Source organism: Oncorhynchus kisutch, linkage group LG5 (genome assembly GCF_002021735.2).
Source record: "Oncorhynchus kisutch isolate 150728-3 linkage group LG5, Okis_V2, whole genome shotgun sequence".
Lineage (NCBI taxonomy): Eukaryota > Metazoa > Chordata > Actinopteri > Salmoniformes > Salmonidae > Oncorhynchus > Oncorhynchus kisutch.
In genome coordinates, this window is record NC_034178.2 from 22,926,640 (window position 1) to 22,951,353 (window position 24,714).

At 42.7% G+C, this 24,714-nt stretch overlaps 1 protein-coding gene and 1 long non-coding RNA gene across 3 annotated transcripts in view; one reads left to right on the forward strand and one right to left on the reverse strand.

Annotated features, from left to right (window-relative positions):
- Nucleotides 1-1,835: 1,835 nt before the first annotated feature.
- The window catches only part of map1lc3a (microtubule-associated protein 1 light chain 3 alpha), a 37,438-nt gene continuing 14,559 nt past the window's right edge, over nucleotides 1,836-24,714 (forward strand). Inside the window, exons 1-3 of one of the 2 annotated variants that reach the window (XM_031824693.1) lie at nucleotides 1,836-2,625; nucleotides 17,217-17,272; nucleotides 17,836-17,942. In XM_031824693.1, the coding sequence (XP_031680553.1) occupies nucleotides 2,550-2,625; nucleotides 17,217-17,272; nucleotides 17,836-17,942 (239 nt within the window). In that variant the 5' untranslated portion in view covers nucleotides 1,836-2,549. Of the gene's footprint in view, nucleotides 2,626-4,438; nucleotides 5,228-17,216; nucleotides 17,273-17,835; nucleotides 17,943-24,714 lie in introns of those variants that run through there. The other variant, XM_020482798.2, reaches the window with a different exon arrangement.
- Nucleotides 12,569-17,709, reverse strand: LOC109890774 (uncharacterized). The gene is made up of 3 exons (XR_004209978.1): nucleotides 13,279-17,709; nucleotides 13,052-13,190; nucleotides 12,569-12,949 (listed from the first exon to the last, which is right to left on the reverse strand). It is a non-coding gene; the product is annotated as an uncharacterized LOC109890774 (long non-coding RNA).

A 24,714-nucleotide genomic window follows, 5' to 3' on the forward strand; every position in this document is an offset into this window, starting at 1 on the left:
TCCATTACCACCCTGACCGGTTCTGGTTTCCTCCTTGGCTTCTTACGGAAAACAGGGGGAGTCGGCTCATGTCTTACTCCTGACTCTGCCACACTCTCCCTGTGCCCCCCCAATACATTTTTGGGGCTGCCTCTCGGGCTTCCAGCCGCTCTGCCGTGCTAGCTCCTCATAATGCCACCTCTCTGCTTTTGTTGCCTCCAGCTCTGCTTTGGGGCGGCGATATTCCCCTGGCTCTGCCCAGGGTCCTTTTCCGTCCAACTCGTCCTCCCATGACCATTCCTCCTTCTTGCGCTGCTCCTGCTGCCGCTGCCTGTTACCATGCTGCTTGATCCTGTTGTGGTGGGTGGTTCTGTAGCGGCTTTCTTCTGTGGACGAAGGAGAGGACCAAAGCGCAGCGTGGTTAGTGTTCATCATGTTTAATATATATGATAAACGTGAACACTACAAAATACAAAACAACAAATGTGGAAAAACCGAAACAGTTCTGTCTGGTGCAGACACACGAAGACAGAAGACAACCACCCCCAAAAACCCACCACAAAACAGGCTACCTAAATATGGTTCCCAATCAGAGATAATGACTAACACCTGCCTCTGATTGAGAACCATATCAGGCCAAACATAGAAAAACTAGACACACAACATAGAATGCCCACTCAGCACATGTCCTGACCAACAAAATTCAACTATAAAAATTATGTTTCTTTGCATGACAAGGATTGTCCTGACTTTCAAGAATGCCTGAATTGCCTCGCCTTGCTTTTCTGGTTGGCTGGCAAGTTTCCCCATCCAATTAGTTCAGCTCTCCAAGTTCCACCATGGCACGGCCCGTTGCGATACGTTGGTACATGAGAATTATTAGAATGTGGCAAATATGACTAAATTATGCTGGCTTTCGCGGGCTACCTGAGACATAATTGTTTGTTTTTTTGTTTTTTTTGGGGGGGGGGGGGATTGACACTTATTTAATTAGTTCCGTAGAAGACCGACCTAACGCTCTAACAGGTGGTTGCTTGCAGGATACAGGAATATCATTGGAATATAATAACAGAGCCTATGTGTTGAATGAATGACTTGCTATATGAACATTTATGATGTCATCTTATAAAGCCACTAATATATAGCATAACAATTCCTTCACTTCGTTGATGTAGATGTTTTGCATTGAAGGGAAACTAGACATTCATAATTACTCATGAATAACTTGCAATATGAGAATTGTAGACAGAACCCCAGCCAGCATGCTATATCCTGACATACATGCTGTCGCTAAATGGGTAATAGAAACACTTCAACCAATACATTTTTATTCAACACTAGGTTTTAGCTGAAAATTATGTTTCTTTAGGCGTGACATCATTACGTCCAGCTGTTTTGATCAACACAAGATTGTTAAATGGAAATGCACCTAGCAGGCAATTGTCACATCTGCAGTATTTTCTATGCAAACTTTCCAAATATCGGGCAAGTTAATTACTGTATATATGAATGAATGAATGGAGGAAGCCATGGATCACATGACACCATTCATACACGGGAAGACTCAATAGCGCAATTTGTAACGAATGGTAGTCTCATAGGAGATTTACGTAGAGGGGAAGGTGCCAAGATGGCGGCTTGAACAGACGCTTTTTTAACGAGCTCCGTACCAAACTTCAGAAAGATTGTGAGAAAAAAAAAGTTTACAGTCATTACTATTTTTATTTGTTCAAGATATAAGACCTTTCCTGTGACTGGAATAATAATCGGATAAGTTATTTCGGCATGTCCAGGCAAAGTTGTGACAAAAAAAGAAAGGAAGAAGTTAGCCGTTCTATTGCTAATCAGCAAGAGAGAAACGTGCTTATAGACAACTGCCATAACTACGCTTGGCCTATGGATAATATCGTGCTTTCGAATGCTGTTGAAGATGACGAATTCCCCTCTTTACCGGTTACTCCGTGCAAACCTCCACCCTCCAAAAAAACCAACATGAACTCTCACATCGTGGCTACCCTCTCCTTACTCATCAACTCCAGGTGTGACGCCATTGAGAAAATGGTAGGCCCGAACACCATGGTTATTGAAGGCTTGAAAAAAACTGTGGAGTTTGCATGTGGTGAAATCAAGGATGTGAAAACGAGTGACAAAAGTTGAAAAAAGTGTGGAAAAGGTGGAAAAGAATAACAATGTCTACCATAGACGTCTCACTGATCTGGAACAATAGACAAGAAGATGGAACCTGAGACTCTACGGCTTGCCAGAGGTGGAGAATGAAGATGTGCGAGGAGAGGCTATCCACATCTGCAAAGAAGTTATCCCTGCAGAGAAGAACAAAGTTGGTGATACCATCGACGTTGTGCATCGCCTCGACAAGTTGCAACAGGGGTATTCAAGACCAAGGGGTATCATCATCCTCTTCACTGCCAGATTGTACAGGGATGCTGTCTGGAAAGCTTCTAGGAAGAACGCCTTCCTTCAGCGCCATGGTATGCGTTTCACCGAGCATCTCAGCCCGGAGGACATAGAAAGAAGGAAGAAGTTGTGGCCAACAATCAAGATAGCACGAAATGAGGGAAAAACTGCTTACTTCGTCAGCGGTTCAGAAATCCATATTCCTCCCTAAAATCTCACCAGAAGGAACAGGTTGGTGGTTTCAACCATGGTATTCTCATTTTCCTTATGTTGTTTACCTAACAAGCATCAGGTGACTATTTTTCAGGAATACTCAGGTACTTCAATTTATTAGTTTGTTCTTGTATGACCAGAAGACCTATTTTGTTTACAAACTTACGAAGAAGATTGAAAGCTGTATTTATTTTTTATGTATACAGTAACTAAGATACTGTTTTAAAGGGCATACAGGTCTGCTCTGACTTTACACGGTTATTGTTCTATTTAGTTATTAATACTTATTTCCAAAAAAAGGTCTTAGGAACATGTATATGTAAAACATTTTTTATGATTTTTTTTTTTTTACCTACAATTAAAATAGTAGGTAACCTTTTATTTATTTAAATTGTTATTTTGTATTTTATTTCTCAGAATAGTTCCTGATTACACTAAAGAGGGTTTTTAGTCTCTCTTACTACAAGAACCCTTGGTTTGGTCTTAAACATAATTTTCAGTTGAGTTGAATTTCAAAGCCGGATAACATCTAGCTCAAAGGTTATGGAATAAGCGGTTTTCACTTTAAATTGACTTAAATGGTGCAGATCTCGGTTCCTTATCATTTACGTTCACTGCTCATTTGACTCATCCTACTACAGTTTATACTTTTATATAATATTTGTTGTTTTGTCTTTGTCTATAGTTTCTCTTAATGCTAGGGGGTTACGAAACAATGTGAAGCGCAAGGCCTTCTTTTTATTTGCTAAACAATTTCGAACAGATTTTTGCTATTTTCAAGAGTCTCACTCAATTTCGGGTCACAGTGAGGCAACGATATTTTGCTTTCACATGGATCTGAACGCTCCGCTGGTGTCACTACAATGAAAAATACCTTTGGTAGTAATTTTATGGTACAATTTTATGCCTGATGTCCTTACAGGAGGGCTTCTTAAAGAAAAACTAACAGGTCTGTGAGAGACGGAATTCTTACTGGTTGGTAGGTGATCAAATACTTATGTCATTCACTAAAATGCAAATGAATTACTTAAAAATCATACAATGTGATTTTCTGAATTTTTGTTTTAGATTCCGTCTCTCACAGTTGAAGTGTACCTATGATAAAAATTACAGACCTCTACATGCTTTGTAAGTAGTGTATCAAATACTTGTTCTACCCACTGTACCTACTTGTTAACAAAATTAAGGAAGTTTCATTTAAAATTATTCATAAATATTATCCTGCCAACCACTATATGAAGAAGTTTAAGGAAAACATCAACTCAAATTTCCCTTTTTGTAATGACCACCCAGAAACAGTGTTGCATCTTGTTTGGCATTGTATGCATGTAAGAAAACTGTGGCAAGACATCAGTAGGTTTATAATTGAACACATTTATGAAGATTTTACACTATTGTGGAGAGATGTACTGTTTGGATTCTGTACATACAATAGAAATAAGCTGAAACATTTTTATGTAATTAATTTCATTACTATTTCTGCCAAATTTCATATACACAAATGTACATTTACAAACAGAAAACCACTTCGTACCCTACAAAAATAAATTTAACTGTATTTTAAGACGGTTAAATGCTCTACTAACAAAAAAACGGTTAGAATTGTAAATATATATATATATATATATGTCCCTTAAGGTCCTCGTGTAATTGTAATGTGATATTGTACCCACTAGCTCGATTGTCCATTGTTTGTAATATATGTATGCTACTGTTCCCTCATGTGCTTTATGTATTGATTTGTTGTTAATTTAAAAAAAATAAAAAATAAAAATGATATATATACATATTTTTTTTTATATCTATATATCTATTAAAAAAAAGTAGATTTAGTGCTGCCACCTCTCATTGAGTATCTCAAGTTAAAGTCCGAGCGGGGTATGGCAGGCTGCCATTAGCCATTCAATCATTCGTATAACTTCTTCTATGTGCGATTTTTTAAATATTCGTTTCAAGGACATACATCTGGTGTAATGGAAGCATATATGGGTACCTGGATTGGCTTCGAAATGTGTATTTATTTACACGAAGATTGACCATGAATATTGCTATTTTCCCCTTCACTATAATGGGGGATCCTTTTATTTGCAAACAAAGCCTGCAGTACAGCGGTCAGCCTTGCATTTGTTCGGTTCAATGCCTGGGGTTGTAGTTCTCCCCTGCTGACAGTGGAGACCACTGCGGACTGACTGATCTACAAATCACCTGGCATCATAAATAAATATGATAAACAACTACTCATTATTGTAGATCAGTCAAGTTACCATTTACCCACAATGCACCATGGATTTGGTAACTAGTGACAACCCTCGGACACTACATTTGAACTCCTCCTTCACATTTACTAGATCGGTAGAACAGTGCAGAAGATAGCCTCCCCCATCTCTCGTGAGGACTAAAAAGGAAACGCTTTCTACGTTAGTTAGCTAGTTTATTCCAAACCAAAGCTGTTTTTCTAGCTACAGTGAGCACTGATTTGACAGACAAGTAAGAGACAGCATTTGTTGAGGATTCCATAAACAACTTGAGATATTTACTAGTATATTATCTAATTTATAAGCCACAACGTAATCTACAGTGATGCCATCCGATAGACCATTCAAACAAAGAAGGTCATTCGGTAAGTAAACGTCAGCTGTTACCAGTTGCTAACCACAGATCTTTGAGCTAACATTAGCTAGTTAGGCATATTCTTTACTGGACAGGCAATATTGTATTATTGAAAACAGCTCAACAGTGTACTCCGTATTCGTCATTATGAATGTAAGTGTAATGGTAGTTACCTAAAGTAAATTAGAATACATTTGTTGACAACACAGCCAACGCCAGAGAGGCCTTAACTTTGATACTGACGTTAGCATGCTTAAGCTAACTAGGCTAGTTGATCAGTTAATAACGTCAATAATAAAGGCATCTGCATGCTTCCCAGCCGAAACAGTATGGTTGAATTCGTACATGTAGTGTGACGTTTTTGTACTTCGGTGAATGTTTTTTCGGCTGTTCGACCGCACATTTTTTTTATGAGGCAAGCCATAGTTTAGAGCCGAAGTCTTCGCCCCTTCGTCAGTGATTGGTCAACAGTAGGGCATCTAAAATAAAGTATTTGTCATTCAATGAGAGACAATTCGTTTTCATGCAATTTTAATTGAAAAATTCTGCAAACAAAATTAATGTAAAATTGTGCGACAAGATCTCTTCGGCAAAAACGTCAAAATTAAGGAGATTTTTTGTTGTTGTTATCTTAGATTAGTTCGGACATTTGAAGAAGTGTGAACTGACTACGGCGTCAAAAAATGGACAAATCAAGGCGGCGTACAATTCAGGGCGTTCCTTTCCCCTTGAGTATCCTGTTGGTTACAGCCCCCTAGCATAGTGTCCTTTGCTCCAGCCTGCCGAATAACTGCTGTTGTTAACAGAACTGCGGAAAAACAATGCCCGACAGGCGGGGTTGAAATACACCGTCACCATTGTGTTAGCTAGCTACCTATCCCACCTGCTGTGTACCGCCAGAGTCCTAGCAGTGTCCTAAGCTCCCGCCTGCCGAACAACTGCCCTCGCCCCTATTAACATAACTGTGGGGAAGTAGTGCTCTAGCCAGCTACAGTCAAAGACAACTCTGTGCTGCCTTTTTATTGCCGCCGCCTCTTCTTCTGTGGGGTTTATCAACGGTTGGCAGCATCCAACGTTATAATGCTCATCATTGTATCCTGTGTCAAAAGGTTTGCTGGACTTCGCTAAAGATCCCTACTTCAGAAATTTCCGTTTGAGTTTCCTAGTCCCCATAGATCCAAGTAAACCGTATTGCTGGAACAAAATACATTTAATCTTGATGTTCTGGAGCTGTTCAGGAATTTAAAGTGGGGATGTGTACTGTTATTGTATGCCTGTGCTTACTGTGACTGTCACCCTGATATTGGCTACTAGGTAGCTACTTCCCACGCCTTTGCCGACAGTTGTGCTTGTCAGGCAGGCGCCATGAAAAAATGCAGTGGAACTCAAGTATTGGTAGCTGCAGCCCAATATGGCGACGGAGTATGGGAATCGGAAGGAGTGGGTGTACGGAAAGCCAATCAGCTAATTGGGCAGATGTATTGCAACTCAAGAAAGTTGTGTGTGTCTGACTGGACAAGTCGATAAGTGCTTTCTACTGGGTATCACAGTCGTGTCACTGACGGTAGCTAACTTGGCCATTTTTTTTCAAATAAGATAGCAGCCTACACAATAATTAATAACCATATAGATGTCACCTTTATACATAGCCTACATACAGACTACTATCAAATGTATTTGTCACATACACATGGTTAGCAGATGTTAATGCGAATGTAGCAAAATGCTTGTGCTTCTAGTACCGACAATGCAGTAATAACCAACGAGTAATCTAACCTAACAATTCCAAAACCACTACCTTATACACACACAAGTGTAAAGGGATAAAGAATATGTACATAAAGATACTACTCAATGGGGAGGGCATGAACAGCAACACCGGGACACATTGGCCTTGTTAGGTTAGATTACGCGTTGGTTATTACTGCATTGTCGGAACTAGAAGCACAAGCATTTTGCTACATTCGCATTAACATCTGCTAACCATGTGTATGTGACAAATACATTTGATTTGATACACGACTGTGATACCCAGTAGAAAACACTTATCGACTTGTCCAGTCAGACACACACAACTTTCTTGAGTGGCAATACATCTGCCCAATTAGCTGATTGGCTTTCCGTACACCCACTCCTTCCGACTCCCATACTCCGTCGCCATATTTTATTTATTTATTTTTTTATTTTACCTTTATTTAACCAGGTAGGCAAGTTGAGAACAAGTTCTCATTTACAATTGCGACCTGGCCAAGATAAAGCAAAGCAGTTCGACAGATAAAACGACACAGAGTTACACATGGAGTAAAAACAAACATACAGTCAATAATGCAGTATAAACAAGTCTATATACAATGTGAGCAAATGAGGTGAGAAGGGAGGTAAAGGCAAAAAAGGCCAAGATGGCAAAGTAAATACAATATAGCAAGTAAAATACTGGAATGGTAGTTTTGCAATGGAAGAATGTGCAAAGTAGAAATAAAAAAAATAATGGGGTGCAAAGGAGCAAAATAAATAAATAAATTAAAATTAAATACAGTTGGGAAAGAGGTAGTTGTTTGGGCTAAATTATAGGTGGGCTATGTACAGGTGCAGTAATCTGTGAGCTGCTCTGACAGTTGGTGCTTAAAGCTAGTGAGGGAGATAAGTGTTTCCAGTTTCAGAGATTTTTGTAGTTCGTTCCAGTCATTGGCAGCAGAGAACTGGAAGGAGAGGCGGCCAAAGAAAGAATTGGTTTTGGGGGTGACTAGAGAGATATACCTGCTGGAGCGTGTGCTACAGGTGGGAGATGCTATGGTGACCAGCGAGCTGAGATAAGGGGGGACTTTACCTAGCAGTGTCTTGTAGATGACATGGAGCCAGTGGGTTTGGCGACGAGTATGAAGCGAGGGCCAGCCAACGAGAGCATACAGGTCGCAATGGTGGGTAGTATATGGGGCTTTGGTGATAAAACGGATTGCACTGTGATAGACTGCATCCAATTTGTTGAGTAGGGTATTGGAGGCTATTTTGTAAATGACATCGCCAAAGTCGAGGATTGGTAGGATGGTCAGTTTTACAAGGGTATGTTTGGCAGCATGAGTGAAGGATGCTTTGTTGCGAAATAGGAAGCCAATTCTAGATTTAACTTTGGATTGGAGATGTTTGATATGGGTCTGGAAGGAGAGTTTACAATCTAACCAGACACCTAAGTATTTGTAGTTGTCCACGTATTCTAAGTCAGAGCCGTCCAGAGTAGTGATGTTGGACAGGCGGGTAGGTGCAGGCAGCGATCGGTTGAAGAGCATGCATTTAGTTTTACTTGCATTCAAGAGCAATTGGAGGCCACGGAAGGAGAGTTGTATGGCATTGAAGCTTGCCTGGAGGGTTGTTAACACAGTGTCCAGAGAAGGGCCGGAAGTATACAGAATGGTGTCGTCTGCGTAGAGGTGGATCAGGGACTCACCAGCAGCAAGAGCGACCTCATTGATGTATACAGAGAAGAGAGTCGGTCCAAGAATTGAACCCTGTGGCACCCCCATAGAGACTGCCAGAGGTCCGGACAGCAGACCCTCCGATTTGACACACTGAACTCTATCAGAGAAGTAGTTGGTGAACCAGGCGAGGCAATCATTTGAGAAACCAAGGCTGTCGAGTCTGCCGATGAGGATATGGTGATTGACAGAGTCGAAAGCCTTGGCCAGATCAATGAATACGGCTGCACAGTAATGTTTCTTATCGATGGCGGTTAAGATATCGTTTAGGACCTTGAGCGTGGCTGAGGTGCACCCATGACCAGCTCTGAAACCAGATTGCATAGCAGAGAAGGTATGGTGAGATTCGAAATGGTCGGTAATCTGTTTGTTGACTTGGCTTTCGAAGACCTTAGAAAGGCACGGTAGGATAGATATAGGTCTGTAGCAGTTTGGGTCAAGAGTGTCCCCCCCTTTGAAGAGGGGGATGACCGCAGCTGCTTTCCAATCTTTGGGAATCTCAGACGACACGAAAGAGAGGTTGAACAGGCTAGTAATAGGGGTGGCAACAATTTCGGCAGATAATTTTAGAAAGAAAGGGTCCAGATTGTCTAGCCCGGCTGATTTGTAGGGGTCCAGATTTTGCAGCTCTTTCAGAACATCAGCTGAATGGATTTGGGAGAAGGAGAAATGGGGAAGGCTTGGGCGAGTTGCTGTTGGGGGTGCAGTGCTGTTGTCCGGGGTAGGAGTAGCCAGGTGGAAAGCATGGCCAGCCGTAGAAAAATGCTTATTGAAATTCTCAATTATGGTGGATTTATCAGTGGTGACAGTGTTTCCTATCTTCAGTGCAGTGGGCAGCTGGGAGGAGGTGTTCTTATTCTCCATGGACTTTACAGTGTCCCAGAACTTTTTTGAGTTAGTGTTGCAGGAAGCAAATTTCTGCTTGAAAAAGCTAGCCTTGGCTTTTCTAACTGCCTGTGTATAATGATTTCTAGCTTCCCTGAACAGCTGCATATCACGGGGGCTGTTCGATGCTAATGCAGAACGCCATAGGATGTTTTTGTGTTGGTTAAGGGCAGTCAGGTCTGGGGAGAACCAAGGGCTATATCTGTTCCTGGTTCTAAATTTCTTGAATGGGGCATGTTTATTTAGGATGGTTTGGAAGGCATTTTTAAAAAATATCCAGGCATCCTCTACTGACGGGATGAGATCAATATCCTTCCAGGATACCCCGGCCAGGTCGATTAGAAAGGCCTGCTCGCAGAAGTGTTTCAGGGAGCGTTTTACAGTGATGAGTGGCGGTCGTTTGACCGCTGACCCATTACGGATGCAGGCAATGAGGCAATGAGGCAGTGATCGCTGAGATCTTGGTTGAAGACAGCAGAGGTGTATTTAGAGGGGAAGTTGGTTAGGATGATATCTATGAGGGTGCCCGTGTTTAAGGTTTTGGGGAGGTACCTGGTAGGTTCATTGATAATTTGTGTGAGATTGAGGGCATCAAGTTTAGATTGTAGGATGGCTGGGGTGTTAAGCATGTTCCAGTTTAGGTCGCCTAGCAGCACGAACTCTGAAGATAGATGGGGGGCAATCAGTTCACATATGGTGTCCAGAGCACAGCTGGGGGCAGAGGGTGGTCTATAGCAGGCGGCAACAGTGAGAGACTTGTTTTTAGAGAGGTGGATTTTTAAAAGTAGAAGTTCAAATTGTTTGGGTACAGACCTGGATAGTAGGACAGAACTCTGCAGGCTATCTTTGCAGTAGATTGCAACACCGCCCCCTTTGGCAGTTCTATCTTGTCTGAAAATGTTGTAGTTTGGAATTAAAATGTCTGAGTTTTTGGTGGTCTTCCTAAGCCAGGATTCAGACACAGCTAGAACATCCGGGTTGGCAGAGTGTGCTAAAGCAGTGAATAGAACAAACTTAGGGAGGAGGCTTCTAATGTTAACATGCATGAAACCAAGGCTATTACGGTTACAGAAGTCGTCAAAAGAGAGCGCCTGGGGAATAGGAGTGGAGCTAGGCACTGCAGGGCCTGGATTCACCTCTACATCGCCAGAGGAACATAGGAGGAGTAGAATAAGGGTACGGCTAAAAGCTATGAGAATTGGTCGTCTAGAACGTCTGGAACATAGAGTAAAAGGAGGTTTCTGGGGGCGATAAAATAGCATCAAGGTATAATGTACAGACAAATGTATGGTAGGATGTGAATACAGTGGAGGTAAACCTAGGTATTGAGTGATGAAGAGAGAGATATTGTCTCTAGAAACATCGTTGAAACCAGGAGATGTCATTGCATGTGTGGGTGGTGGAACTAATAGGTTGGATAAGGTATAGTGAGCAGGACTAGAGGCTCTACAGTGAAATAAGCCAATAAACACTAACCAGAACAGAAATGGACAAGACATATTGACATTGAGGAGAGGCATGCTTAGTCGAGTGATCAAAAGGGTCCGGTGAGTGGAGATGTTGGTTGGTGATTTAGACAGCTAGCCAGGGCATCGGTAGCAGGCTAGCATAGGATGGAGGTCTGTTGTTAGCTACCTCTTGCGTCAGTAGATTAGTGGGGTTCCGTGTGGTAGAGGGGATTAATCCAAATCACACAACAACAACAAAAATAAAAACAATAGATATAGTTATAGAGGCCCAAGAAGAAAACATAATAATAATAATAATAATAAAAAAATAAAAATAAATATATTTAAAAAAAAATGTCCGATTGTCTATTCAGATAGCAGCCGGTAAGACAGCTAACGGTTAGCAGGCCGCAGATGGGCGTTCAGGTAACGTCGCGACGGAGGAGCCAGCCAAATAACTCCTTCGGGTAGATAACGTCGGCAGTCCAGTTGTGAAGGCCCGGTGGGGCTCCGCGAAAGCAGTAAAACGGGTCCGGATAGGTGACTGCAGCCCAGGTGTGATTTGATGGAACTCAGGAGTGATTGACGGAGCTTGCTAGCTCCGGAATAATTGATGTTTGCTCCGGAATCGACGAAGGCCGATAGTCACACGGATAGCAGCTAGCTAGCTGTGAGATCCGGGTATGAATGTCCAGAGAGCAGTCGAAATCCAGGGACATGGAGAGAAAAATTGGTCCGGTATGTTCCGTTCCGAGCCGCGCTGCGCCGTACAGAACTGGCGATAGATTTTCGAGCTAAAGGATAGCTGATGACCACAAACCGTGGTTAGCTGGATACTAACGATTTGCCAGTAAAGGAGCTAACTAGCTTCTGAACTAGCTTCTGGATTAGCTTCTGGCTAGTTTCAGGCTAGCTTCTTGGAGTTTCTGGCTAGCTTCTTGGAGGATTACAGATCTGAGGTAAATAATACTTTTTTATAAATATACATTGGTGAGGCGGGTTGCAGGAGAGTGTTTTGAAGATGAGTTGATGGAAAATAAAAATAAAATGTATGTGAAAATATTGGGCTGCAGCTACCCATACTTGAGTTCCACTGCATTTTTTCATTGTTCCCCTCTAATCGGGGACTGATTTAGACCTGGGACACCGGGTGGGTACAATTAATTAGAACAGAAAACCTATCAAGCTCCGGACCTCATAGCCTATTCACCCTATGAATTTGAAAGTGGTTACATTTGCCAAGCCCCATCCCTGAGCTTTATTACAGTTGGGCTTGAAACACAAACTGGATTGTGCATGGGTGCCATACAAGATTGCATGATATGTATATTTGTGTCAGGCCATTCTAAATTCTTACCCTGTGCAGTGGAACACATAATTGATAGAGCAATCACATGTCCTCAATGTCTACACATGCATTTGCACTGCTGATGTAGGCTAATTTGGGTTTGACTACTGCAGGGCTCTACGCTAACTTTTTTTCCCAAGGAGTACTTGCGCTCCTAAATGAAAAAATGTAGGAGCACACGAAGAAATTTAGGAGCACAGTGAAAAATGTAACAGTTTATTAACAAACAATTTATTACATACATATTTATACTGCGTGTGTGTGTACTAAGGGACACATCTGTGGAACAGCACATACCACCAAAATCACACATTGATCCATGCCTACTAGACGCAAAGGATATCAGTTGTCCAGCTGCTTTTGTATGTTGGCCGTCTGGCGCGCTAAGAGGTCAGCCAGTGGTCCACGGCAGGAGTGGGATCCAACTCCTCGACAGAAGACCCCTCCAGGCTGATCCTCATCAGGTCTTCGCTGATGGAGACCCCAAGGCAGCTGCTTGTCAAATTCTTAATCTGGTTGTGCGCATAGACGCCTCGCTCACACTGGGTGGCTGAAATGGGCAGCACCAACTCCAGTATGTTCTAGGGAAAAGATGATATCTTTCAATTTCCTTTAAACTCTTACCATTAACTTATCAAAATCAACCATAGGATACCATACATAACCACCCAGGATTAGCCTACCTTGTAATCATGCCTGTAGGGATCCTTTGTCAATATGGTCTCCCACAGGCCACTGTAGGACTTGTCCTTGAAATTGTGGCTGACCAGGATTTTCAGCCCCTGCCACTCATCCTGGATTTCAGCCATGTTGCACCCTCATCTGCAGGATTAAACAGAGCAAGTGAGTTTGCAAATATGCAAACATAACATTGTCTCATATGGCAGTGCAGTGTCAAATAAATTCTTACCTCTCTAGAGGCTCCTTGAAATGCATCATGAGGTATGTCACACCATCATTGCCAAAGGTGAGAAGGCTGGCCTGGTCTTCTGGTCATGTGTCAGGGTTTAGCACTCTGAAAGACTCCACTGGGGTCTGGACACCCTCATCCTTCAGCAAACCACCAAACCTGGCTTTGAGATCATCCACGCCGATGTTGATGGCCGCCTCCATGTGTTGCTTTAGCTGGGGATTGGTGAGGTCCGTAAAGCCTTTCAGATTCCCCTTTAGTGTTATTCCATTTGAACAGAAATAACACACACACACCAACACACAATGAAATGTCTGTCTCCCATTTTTTTTTAAATAAGAAAGTAAAGACTTCTCTGCATTTCCCTCCTTATCCTCAAATTGTTCTATTGGGCAACGAATACATTGAATCTCACACTGAGAATCTGTCTTGATCATTGATTTTAATCATCAATTTCTCTTACATTTTAACAAGCTCTCATCCTAACACACCTGGAATCTCTTCTCATCACCCTGCTGCTGCGCAAGCATGGTCTGGATCTTCTCCAGCATGCCTCCTGCCTTTGCCCTAAGCTGTAAGTGCTTCCAGTCTGGTCACTGTCTTCCTCAAATCTGTGGCTTGGGGGAGGATCAGGTCATTCCTTTGCATGGTGAGGCTAAGTGAGGATCGCTCCTCAAACATGTCTGAAAGAAAATGGCAGAATACACGAGTGCATTCCCCATTTCCCGCTTTATCTGTTAGGTAGTCAGTAAATAAACTGTCACCTGTCAATTACTTGATTCTGAAAGTTAATTTGAGTCTTGAACCTATTTTAAAAAAACTAGTGTGGTATTACATTTCCTGTGGAAAATGTACCTTCTTTGCCCGCCCTTGAACTTCTGCTTTTGTTGATGCTGCGGCCAGGCGCTCCATGTGCTGCAGAACAACGGAGTACTGGCCTTAGTCAGTGGCAAGGTCCTTGTCTTGTCCATGCCGTAGGAAAACTTTGAGGGCTCTGTGGACATAGGGGATCCAGCGAGTTCCCTTGATGCTAGACTGTGTGCAAATATCCACACCGAGCCTATGAAGAGGAACAACTTACCAATGGCATGAGAGTGCTCAAGGGTCTGTTGTCCGACCAGGAGATTGACTGGCTTCCCATCCTCCAACAAGTGTACGTAGACAATCTTGCACTCGGTGTTGGATATATCAGTGTCTCCGTCTATTAGAACAACAGGATACTTCGCGGCTTCGCTGACAGGGTCTCTCTCATTAAGTCAGCAATTTGACTAATCATCTCCGCACGTCTTACATCAGTCGTATGTGGGATTGATGTCAACTCTATTTTTGTGGTCTAAGCGGCCCAAATTTGACGAAAGGTTCTTCTTTCGCAATGAAGCATGCAATGTTTATCTTTATTTTCAGCTGCATCCTCTTCTCCTCAGACAGCAGCACTTGCCTCCTCAAGGCTGCTGACACCATGCCTGATGGTTTCTTCTGTCTCAACAGGTACAGATCTCTGCACTGGATATGCCGCCGCGAGATGTTATGTTTCGCTATGCTCTCTTTTCAAATGTGGGTTTCCTGACTCGAAGGACAAGTTGCCCGCCTGTTTCTGCCCTCTACAATATTTGTAGAACATGATGTTGTTTTTGAACTTTAGCCATGGGAACATTTTGAGCCAATTCACATTGAATCTATATGTACTCCCTCCACCGGCTAGTGACCATGGGGGTCACGGTAGCTTCGCTAACGTTGTTCTCAGCATCCCTAACGTTAGCCGCCATGTCAACGTTAGCCTATCTCAGGTAAACCTTGTGAAGAGGCTTCATTAGTTGCGAATCCCCCTCGCTGGATTCCTCTTTCTCCTCGTGTCTTTTTCGCTTAAAATAAAATTGAATGGGCTTCATTTTTAGCGATGTCTGCACGTTAACTTATAGCCTATACTGATACTATTTTCCAGTTCACCTTTCTCTGACTGCGTCATCACAGAACTCTACTGTTGTTGGCGCATGCCGCTTGTGGAATGTGGGACTTGTAGTTTTTAAGCAATTAGCAGCGAGGGAAAAATAGATTACGGTAGGTTGTAATTTTTAATTGCACACTGTGTTCGTAAATCATTTTTCCGGTGCCCACAAATCTAATTTTAGGGGCAAATGCGAGTGAAATACTCACACTCTAGAGCCCTGGACTTCTGTGGAAAACCATTGGCATTACTGAAACCAGTATGCCTATTTTGAGAACTCTTCGACTGTTTAGTCACAGCCTATGATTTCTATGTTGATCATGTTTGCAGTTGCACACCCCATATCAAAGAGACATTTCTGACTAGATCAGGAGTCTCCAACCTTTTTCTAGCATGAGAGCTACTTAATTTTTTTTTTTACATGTCCCGAGCTACTCAGTTTTTAAATAGCTTTTAAATATGCAAATTCTTCTTCTCTACCCTGCAACTCGTCCTTGGTGTACAATATATGTCAATATTCCTGATGAAATAATGGTTACTGAACAGTATTTGGCATGGCAAAGTTCTTCGTTTTATTTTTCCTGGTTTTGGTTTTTACTCTCAATAGAACAATTAGTCATAGAGAAACAACAAATGTATTTTCTGAGCCCATGTCGATGCTGAAATCAGAAGACCGTAAATGATTTAGGTCTGGGGAAAAAACGAATACATTTGGACATTCAAACACCTTTTTATTGCGTATCTGTGTTGGTCTAGCGACGTTTCTGTTAGGCCTACTGCTGCAGCACGTCATGATATTTAGCCCACTCCATGACAGTAGCTAAAGCAAGGGGCTATAGCAGCACACAAGTAGCCTACAAATGCGTGCTGCGCTGGGCATTCCCTGAGCTCCTAAATGGAGCGGGCGAGGCAGCCAACCCTCCAGCCTTTGGGAAACTCATTCTATGCTCCAGTCAAATTGGGGATGCTCTGATCATGACATAGTTATTTCAGGAAGGCCAACTTTCCAGTTAACATTTTAATTGAGAAGGTTATTGCCGAAAGTATTTGTCTACCCACAAGACGGGTATTATTAGCATTGCTAACTGGCTACATGGAATAATAAACAAATGTGCGCAAACAGACGGGGGCAATATTGATAATTGGCAGATAGGTACTGTTACATTTGGCTTTTCAAGCCAATAGTGGCTATACATGGGTGGGATAATGTCAATGTGTCTTTGATTGGATAGTAGCTGGGAACTTTATAGTTTTGACAGTATGCGCTGAAATAAGTGGAAAAAATGTATGTACTTTCAGAATTTCTTGGTGAGCTACTCATAGGTGGGCTGCGAGGTACTTGTAGCTCACAATCTACCTTTGAGACCCTGTAGGCTATACTGTTTTATCTTCCAACTGATCAGAAAGACCTTTTCATTGATTCTCTTATCAGTCAACGTTTCTTCCTGTCCTAGACTATGGTGACATCATTTAGATGAATGCTGCTGCCACTTCTTTGAGGCCGTTAAATGAAATGCAGTTTTCCATAGTGCACTTAGTTTTATCACGGTTGACAGGTTTTAAACTCATTGCTGCTTGCTCTATTGGAAAGTAGGTTGGCCCTCATTTGATGTTGCCTAGGTTAAAACATAGCATTTTATTCATATTTATAAAACCCTATCGGAAAAACTCACATTACCTGACATCTTCACTTACCCATAGAAGTACAAGTTACCATACCCGATCACAGGGATGTTTAACCCTGGAAATGCTGTCTGTTGCTACAGACCTAGGAAAAACAGCCTTTAGTTGCTATGCACCCCATGTATGGACACATTGGTGCCTCTTGGGGTGGTTCAACATGTTGATCATAGACCACCTTCCTGTGGAATTTGTGTCCTGAGTGTCTGTAATTCTGTATTTTATATTAATGTATTGTAAAATTGCAAAATACAGTGCTCCCTTGAGAACGAGACCTTGACCTCCCTGTGTAAATACAAATTCTTATCTGCAGCTGATCGTTGCAAAGAAGTGCATCAAATCCGTGACCAGCACCCCAACAAAATCCCAGTAAGTTACACTGACACTACCCTCTATAGAACAGAATACACAGTCACATCCAAAATTATTGGCACCCTTGATGATGAGCAAAAAAGACAAAAATAAATACTGAAGTATATTGTATGGGCAGTCATCTTTGTATGAGCACTCATCTTTATCAAGGGTGCCAATAATTGTGGCTCTGACTACATTTATTTTCCCTGCTCACCACACACAATGAGGAGCTACATTACACTTGTCTGCGTAGAATTCGGTTGTCTGGCTATTGTTCCTGAAAGCTCTCTTTATATATCGGTAAATTGATTACAGTAAGAGCCTTTCTTGATGTAGTTCACATGATACTCAGACATGCCAACTGCAGTTGTCTGAGTTGAGAATTGTGAAGAAGTGGAAGGCTATAGCCAGGAAGCACACTGAATGCCATCTTTTTCGATTAGTATATGAAATATTCATCCAACATATCTTATTTAGGGCCTTAATATATTTGATGTAATATATTCAGTATTAATTGGTGTTATGGTGGTGGAATTACATCTTATAACTGTTTATCATTGCTTGGTGCTCCCCTACAGGTAATCATTGAGCGTTATAAGGGAGAGAAGCAGCTGCCTGTGTTGGACAAGACAAAGTTTCTTGTCCCTGACCATGTCAACATGAGCGAGTTAGTGAAGATAATCAGGTAAGACCATTGAGTCATGACTTAATAAGGTTTGGATTTGATGACATGGTGGTAGTCCATGGGCAACAGAGTCATGGACACTATACCCCACACTTTGAACCTGAATGTCCATTTATGGTGAGATCATTTCAACACCCTACACACTGTGCCTTTCTCTCCCTTCAGTCAACACATTCTCTCAAAGTCTAGAAATGAACTGTGTACGTGCCTGTATCCCCAGATCATGTTGACCAGATTGTTTACTTGTCTGGAGTGTGTCACCCAGAGAGCGGGCCGAGCCACAGTGTGCCAATAATTGGTGCACACACTGACCCCGACTTCCTCGGGACTTCTGCTGGAAACACTTAAACACTCTAGCACCAAAATACACCCTGTTATCATTGGGAGAGACTCTCTTCCTGTTTTGCGTGCCTGTCTCTTCATATTACAGCCATGTCAATGACTTGTGGGGGAGGGGAGTAGACCTTAACTGTTTCACCACTGCTCTGTGTGTCAGACTATTGCAGGAAACTACTTAACTAAACCTATGCCATGTTGTGTAGTGTCAATGGTAACAAATTAGTAATGTTATCGTTTCCATGTTGAGTTGTTTAGTAGTTTATCTAGACAGACTGGTTGCCTCCCACAATGTACCATTGAGCACGGTAACCGGCGCACAGTACAATTTTTTTATTTTTTATTTCCTGAAATCTACACTGTTTCTTTACAGTGAGTGTGCATCTTTATGAACAGAAAATATATATTTTTCTTAGGTTCTGACACAATAAATGATATTGAACTGGAGTACTTGAATGGAAAAATATATATACACTACCGTTCAAAAGTTTGGGGTCACTTAAAAATGTCCTTGAAAGAAAGCACTTTTGTCAATTTAAAATATCAAATTGATAGAAATAAAGTGTAGACATGGTTAACCTCTCTAGGGTACGTGGGACACTAGCATCCAACCACAGTGTCCGATTTCAAAAACGCTTTTCGGCGAAAGCAGAACAATTATGTTAGGTCAGCAACTAGTCACAGAATGCATTCAGCCAAAAAGCAGAAATATAGACAAATTAATCACTAACCTTTGATGATCTTCATCAGATGACACTCATAGGACTTGATGTTACACAATACATGTATGTTTTGTTCGGTAAAGTTCATATATCCAAGTGCATTCTGATGAAGATCATCAAAAGGTAAGTGAATTTTTGTGACGCTATTCTGACATCTGACTCCATCATGGTGGATATCTGTTTGGCTTGATTTGGGCTCTGAGCGCCGTACTCAGATTATTGCTTTTTCTGTCCATTTTTTTTATCTGACACAGCGGTTGCATTAAGGAGAAGTGTATTTATCCACCATGATGGAGTCAGATGTCAGAATAGCGTCACAAAAATTCACTTACCTTTTGATGATCTTCATCAGAATGCACTCCCAGGAGTCCCAGTTCCACAATAAATGTTTGTTTTGTTCGATAATGTCCATAATTCATGTCAAAATAACTCCTCCTTTTGTTTGCGTGTTCAGTCCAGTTGTGTTAGGCTAATTGATCATTAGAAAACCCTTTTGCAATTATGTTGGCACAGCTGAAAACTATTGTGCTGATTTTAAAGAAGCAAAAAAAATGGTTTTTAGACTTGAGTATCTGGAGCGTCAGCATTTGTGGGTTCGATTACAGGCTCAAAATGGCTAGAAATAACTTTCTTCTGAAACTCGTCAGTCTATTCTTGTTCTGAGAAATGAAGGCTATTCCATGCGAGAGATTTCCAAGAAACTGAAGATCTTGTACAGCGCTGTGTACTACTCCCTTCACAGAACAGTGCAAACAGGTTCTAACCATAATAGAAAGGAGTGAGAGGCCCTGGTGCACAACTGAGCAAGAGGACAAGCACATTAGTGTGTCTAGTTTGAGAAACAGTCCTCAACTGGCAGCTTCATTAAATGGTACCCACAAAACACCAGTCTCAATGTCAACAGTGAAGAGGCAACTCCGGGATGCTGGCCTTCTGGTGTTTTGCGGGTACTATTTGTATGTAGATCTGGGGCTTCCGAGTGGCCTAAGCACTGCATCTCAGTGCTAGAGACATCACTACAGACCCTGATTTGATTCCAGGCTGTATCACAACCGGCCGTAATTGGGAGTCCCATAGGGCAGCGCACAATAGGTCCACCGTCGTTAGGGTTTGGCCAGGGTAGGCCGTCATTGTAAATTTGACTTGCCTAGTTAAATAAAGGTAAAATAAAAAGGAGGAAAAACGTATACATTTCAGAATAAGGCTGTAACGTAACAAAATGTCGAAAAAGTCTAGGCGTCTTTAACTTTCCGAATGCATTGTACACTCACTGAACAATTTATTAGGTACACCTATCTAGTACCAGATCAGACCCCCCTTTGCACCCAGAACAGCCTGAATTATTCAGGGCATGGATTCTACAAGGTGCTGGAAACGCTCCACAGCGATATTGGTCCGTGCTGACGCTCTCATCACTGCAGATTGGATGGCGGTACATTCATGCTGCGAATGGCTCATTCAATCTCATCCCAAAGATGCTCTATTGGGTTTGGTTAGCAACAATGTTCAGATATGCTGTGGTGTTCAATTGGTATCAAGAGACCTAACGTGTGCCAGGAAAACATTCACATTTTTAGCTGATAGGAGGTGAACCCGGTGTGGCCGTCTGTTGCAATAGCCCATCCGTGACAAGGATTGACGAGTTGTGCGTTCCGAGATACCTTTCGAGGAAACCACTTGTACTGACTTAGACAACTTTTTGCTGTCTGTGGCCCGCTTGCACGATTCTTGCCATTCTCCTTCAACCTCTCATCAATGAGCTGCCCTTGCCCACAGCCCTACTGCTGACTGGATGTTATTTTTTTTGTCGCACCAAGGTAAACCTTGGATACTGGAACTGGAACCGGCATGCCTGGCACCGACAATCATAACAAGCTCAAAGGTCACTCATTTTGCCCATTCAAATGTTCAATCGAACAGTAACTGGATGCCTGTCTGAATGTTAAGGAACATCTAGCCACTCAAGAGCACCCTTACCTGTCGATCTATAAATTATATCTCCATAATCTAGCATTGGTAGGATGGTCATCTGAATCAGGGTTAGTTTGGTAGCTGGGGTGAAAGAGGAGCGATTACGATAGAGGAAACTAAGTCTAGATTTAACTTTAGCCTGCGGCTTTGATATGTGCTGAGAGAAGTAAGGTGTACCATCTATCCATACTCCCAAGTACTTGTATGAGGTGACTACCTCAAGCTCTAAACCCTCAGCGGTAGTATTCACACCGAGAGGGGCATTCTTACCAAACCACATAACCTTGTTCTGAACACCTGCAAAATAAAGGTAAAGGGTAGAGAATGCTTGTTGGACACTAAGAAAGCTTTGTTGTAGAGTGTTTAACACAAAATCTGGGGAGTGGCCAGCTGAGTAGAAGGCTATCATCTGCATATAAATGGATGAGAGAGCTTCCTACTGCCTGAGCTATGTTATTGAGAAGAACGTGGGGCCTAGGATAGAGCCTTTGGTGACAGGCAGTGGCTGAGACAGCAGATGTTCTGACTTTATACACTGCACTCTTTGAGAGAAGTAGTTAGCAAACCAGGCCAATGGCCTCTGACACCAATACTACTTCGCCAGCCCACAAGAATAGAATGGTCTACCGTATCAAAAGCTTTGGTCAAGTTAATAAAAATAGCAGCATTGCAGTTCAGTGAGAGAAAGGGAATTTGGGGGGAGAATTGCAGGATGCGTGGCTTAGTTTCTTTTGTTGAGCCCCGCAAATGCACATGTAGTCTATGGAACACTGGAGTCAGAGAATTTAAGGAAAAGTATCCTTTTTTTTACAACCAAATCTTTATTTTTGACGTAAATGGCATGTTCTAGAAGTAACCAATCACCTTTCTTGAATGGTGGAAAAATGATTGAAACCAGTTCCTTGTTTGACCGCTAAGTTTTATTGGTAATATGACTCATACTGTGGTACTCTATTTGCCATTTGGTTTTCAATCTCATATGGAGTGATTTTCCTGACCTGCATGGCTCATTTCTTTCTTTAGAAGTTGAAACTTGTCATTTGATATTTCTGTAGGCTATTGGTATTGTTTGTTCTTTCATTATTAGTCCTCATTATTAAATTTTTAGGCTATTCAAATTAGAGGTCGACCGATTTAATTAGGGACGATTTCACGTTTTCATTACAATCAGTGATCGGCAATTTTGGAACCCGATTTAAAAAAAAAAATTATGTACCCCCTTTTTCTCCCCAATTTCGTGGTATCCAATTGTTTGTAGCTACTATCTTGTCTCATTGCTACAACTCCCGTACGGGCTCGGGAGAGACTAAGGTCGAAAGTCATGCGTCCACCGATACACAACCCAACCAAGCCGCACTGCTTCTTAACACAGCGCACATCCAACCCGGAAGCCAGCCGCACCAATGTGTCGGAGGAAGCACCGTGCACCTGGCGACCTTGGTTAGCGTGCACTGCGCCCGGCCCGCCACAGGAGTCGCTGGTGCGCGATGAGACAAGGATATCCCTACCGGCCTAACCCGGACGACGCTAGGCCAATTATTCATTGCCCCACGGACCTCCCAGTCGCAGCCGGTTGCGACAGAGCCTGGGCGCGAACCCAGAGTCTCTGGCCCTTAATCACTGCGCCACCCGGGAGGCCCCATGGCCGATTACATTGCACTCCACGTGGAGACTGCATGGCAGGCTGACCACCTGTTACGTGAGTGCAGCAAGGAGCCATGGTAAGTTGCTAGCTAGCATTAAACTTATCTTATTAAAAAAAACATCTTAATCACTAGTTAACTACACATGGTTGACGATATTACTAGCTTGTCCTGCGTTGCAAATAATCAATGCGGTGCCTGTTAATTTATCATCGAATCACAGCCTCATTACTTCCGGCGCCGATAAGAGATGGCTTCGCGTTCCTAGGAAACTATGCATTTTTTTTTTACGTGTTATTTCTTACATTGGTACCCCAGGTCATCTTAGGTTTCATTACATGCAGTCGAGAAGAACTACTGAATATAAGAGCAGCGTCAACTCACCATCAGTACGACCAAGAATATGACTTTTGCGAAGCGGATCCTGTGTTCTGCCTTTCACCCAGGACAACGGAATGGATCCCAGTCGGCGACCCCAAAAAAAACGACTTCGTAAAAGGGGAAAACGAAGCGGTCTTCTGGTCAGACTCCGGAGACGGGCACATCGTGCACCACTCCCTAGCATTCTCCTCGCCAATGTCCAGTCTCTTGACAACAAGGTTGATGAAATCCGAGCAAGGGTAGCATTCTAGAGGGACATCAGAGACTGTAACGTTCTTTGCTTCACGGAAACATGGCTCACTGGAGAGACTCTATCGGAGTCGGTGCAGCCAGCTGGTTTCTCCACGCATCGCGCCGACAGAAACACACATCTTTCTGGTAAGAAGAGGGGCGTATGCTTTATGGTTAACGTGACGTGGTGTGGCCACAACAACATACAGGAACTCAAGTCCTTCTGTTCACCTGATTTAGAATTCCTCACAATCAAATGTCGACCGCATTATCTACCAAGGGAATTCTCTTCGATTTATAATCACAGCCATATATATCCCCCCCCCAAGCAGACGGCTTGGGATGGCTCTGAACGAACTTTATTTGACTCTTTGCAAACTGGAATCCATATATCCGGAGGCTGCATTCATTGTAGCTGGGGATTTTAACAAGGCTAATCTGAAAGCAAGACTCCCTAAGTTTTATCAGCATATCGATTGCGCAACCAGGGCTGGAAAAACCTTGGATCATTGCTATTCCAACTTCCGCAACGCATATAAGGCCCTGCCCCGCTCTCCTTTCGGAAAAGCTGACCACGACTCCATTTTGTTGATCCCTGCCTACAGACAGAAACTAAAACAAGAAGCTCCCGCGCTGAGGTCTGTTCAACGCTGGTCCGACCAATCTGATTCCACACTCCAAGACTGCTTCCATCACGTGGACTGGGATATGTTCCGTATTGCGGCAGACAACAACATTGACGAATACGCTGATTCGGTGTGCGAGTTCATTAGAACGTGCGTTGAAGATGTCGTTCCCATAGCAACGATTAAAACATTCCCAAACCAGAAACCGTGGATTGATGGCAGCATTCGCGTGAAACTGAAAGCGCGAACCACTGCTTTTAATCAGGGCAAGGTGACTGGAAACATGACCGAATACAAACAGTGTAACTATTCCCTCCGCAAGGCAATCAAACAAGCTAAGCGTCAGTATAGAGACAAAGTAGAATCTCAATTCAACGGCTCAGACATGAGAGGTATGTGGCAGGGTCTACAGTCAATCACGGATTACAAAAAGAAAACCAGCCCCGTCACGGACCAGGATGTCTTGCTCCCAGGGAGACTAAGTAACTTTTTTGCCCGCTTTGAGGACAATACAGTGCCACTGACACGGCCCGCAACTAAAACATGCGGACTCTCCTTCACTGCAGCCGACGTGAGGAAAACATTTAAATGTGTCAGTTTTAAGTACCTCGGCGTACACATCACAGACAAACTGAATTGGTCCACCCACACAGACAGCATCGTGAAGAAGGCGCAGCAGCGCCTCTTCAACCTCAGGAGGCACCAAAAGCACTCACAAACTTCTACAGATGCACAATCGAGAGCATCCTGTCGGGCTGTATCACCGCCTGGTACGGCAACTGCTCTGCCCACAACCTTGTGTCTATAAGGTAGTAGTTTTGGAATTGTTAGCTAGATTACTAGTTGGTTATTACTGCATTGT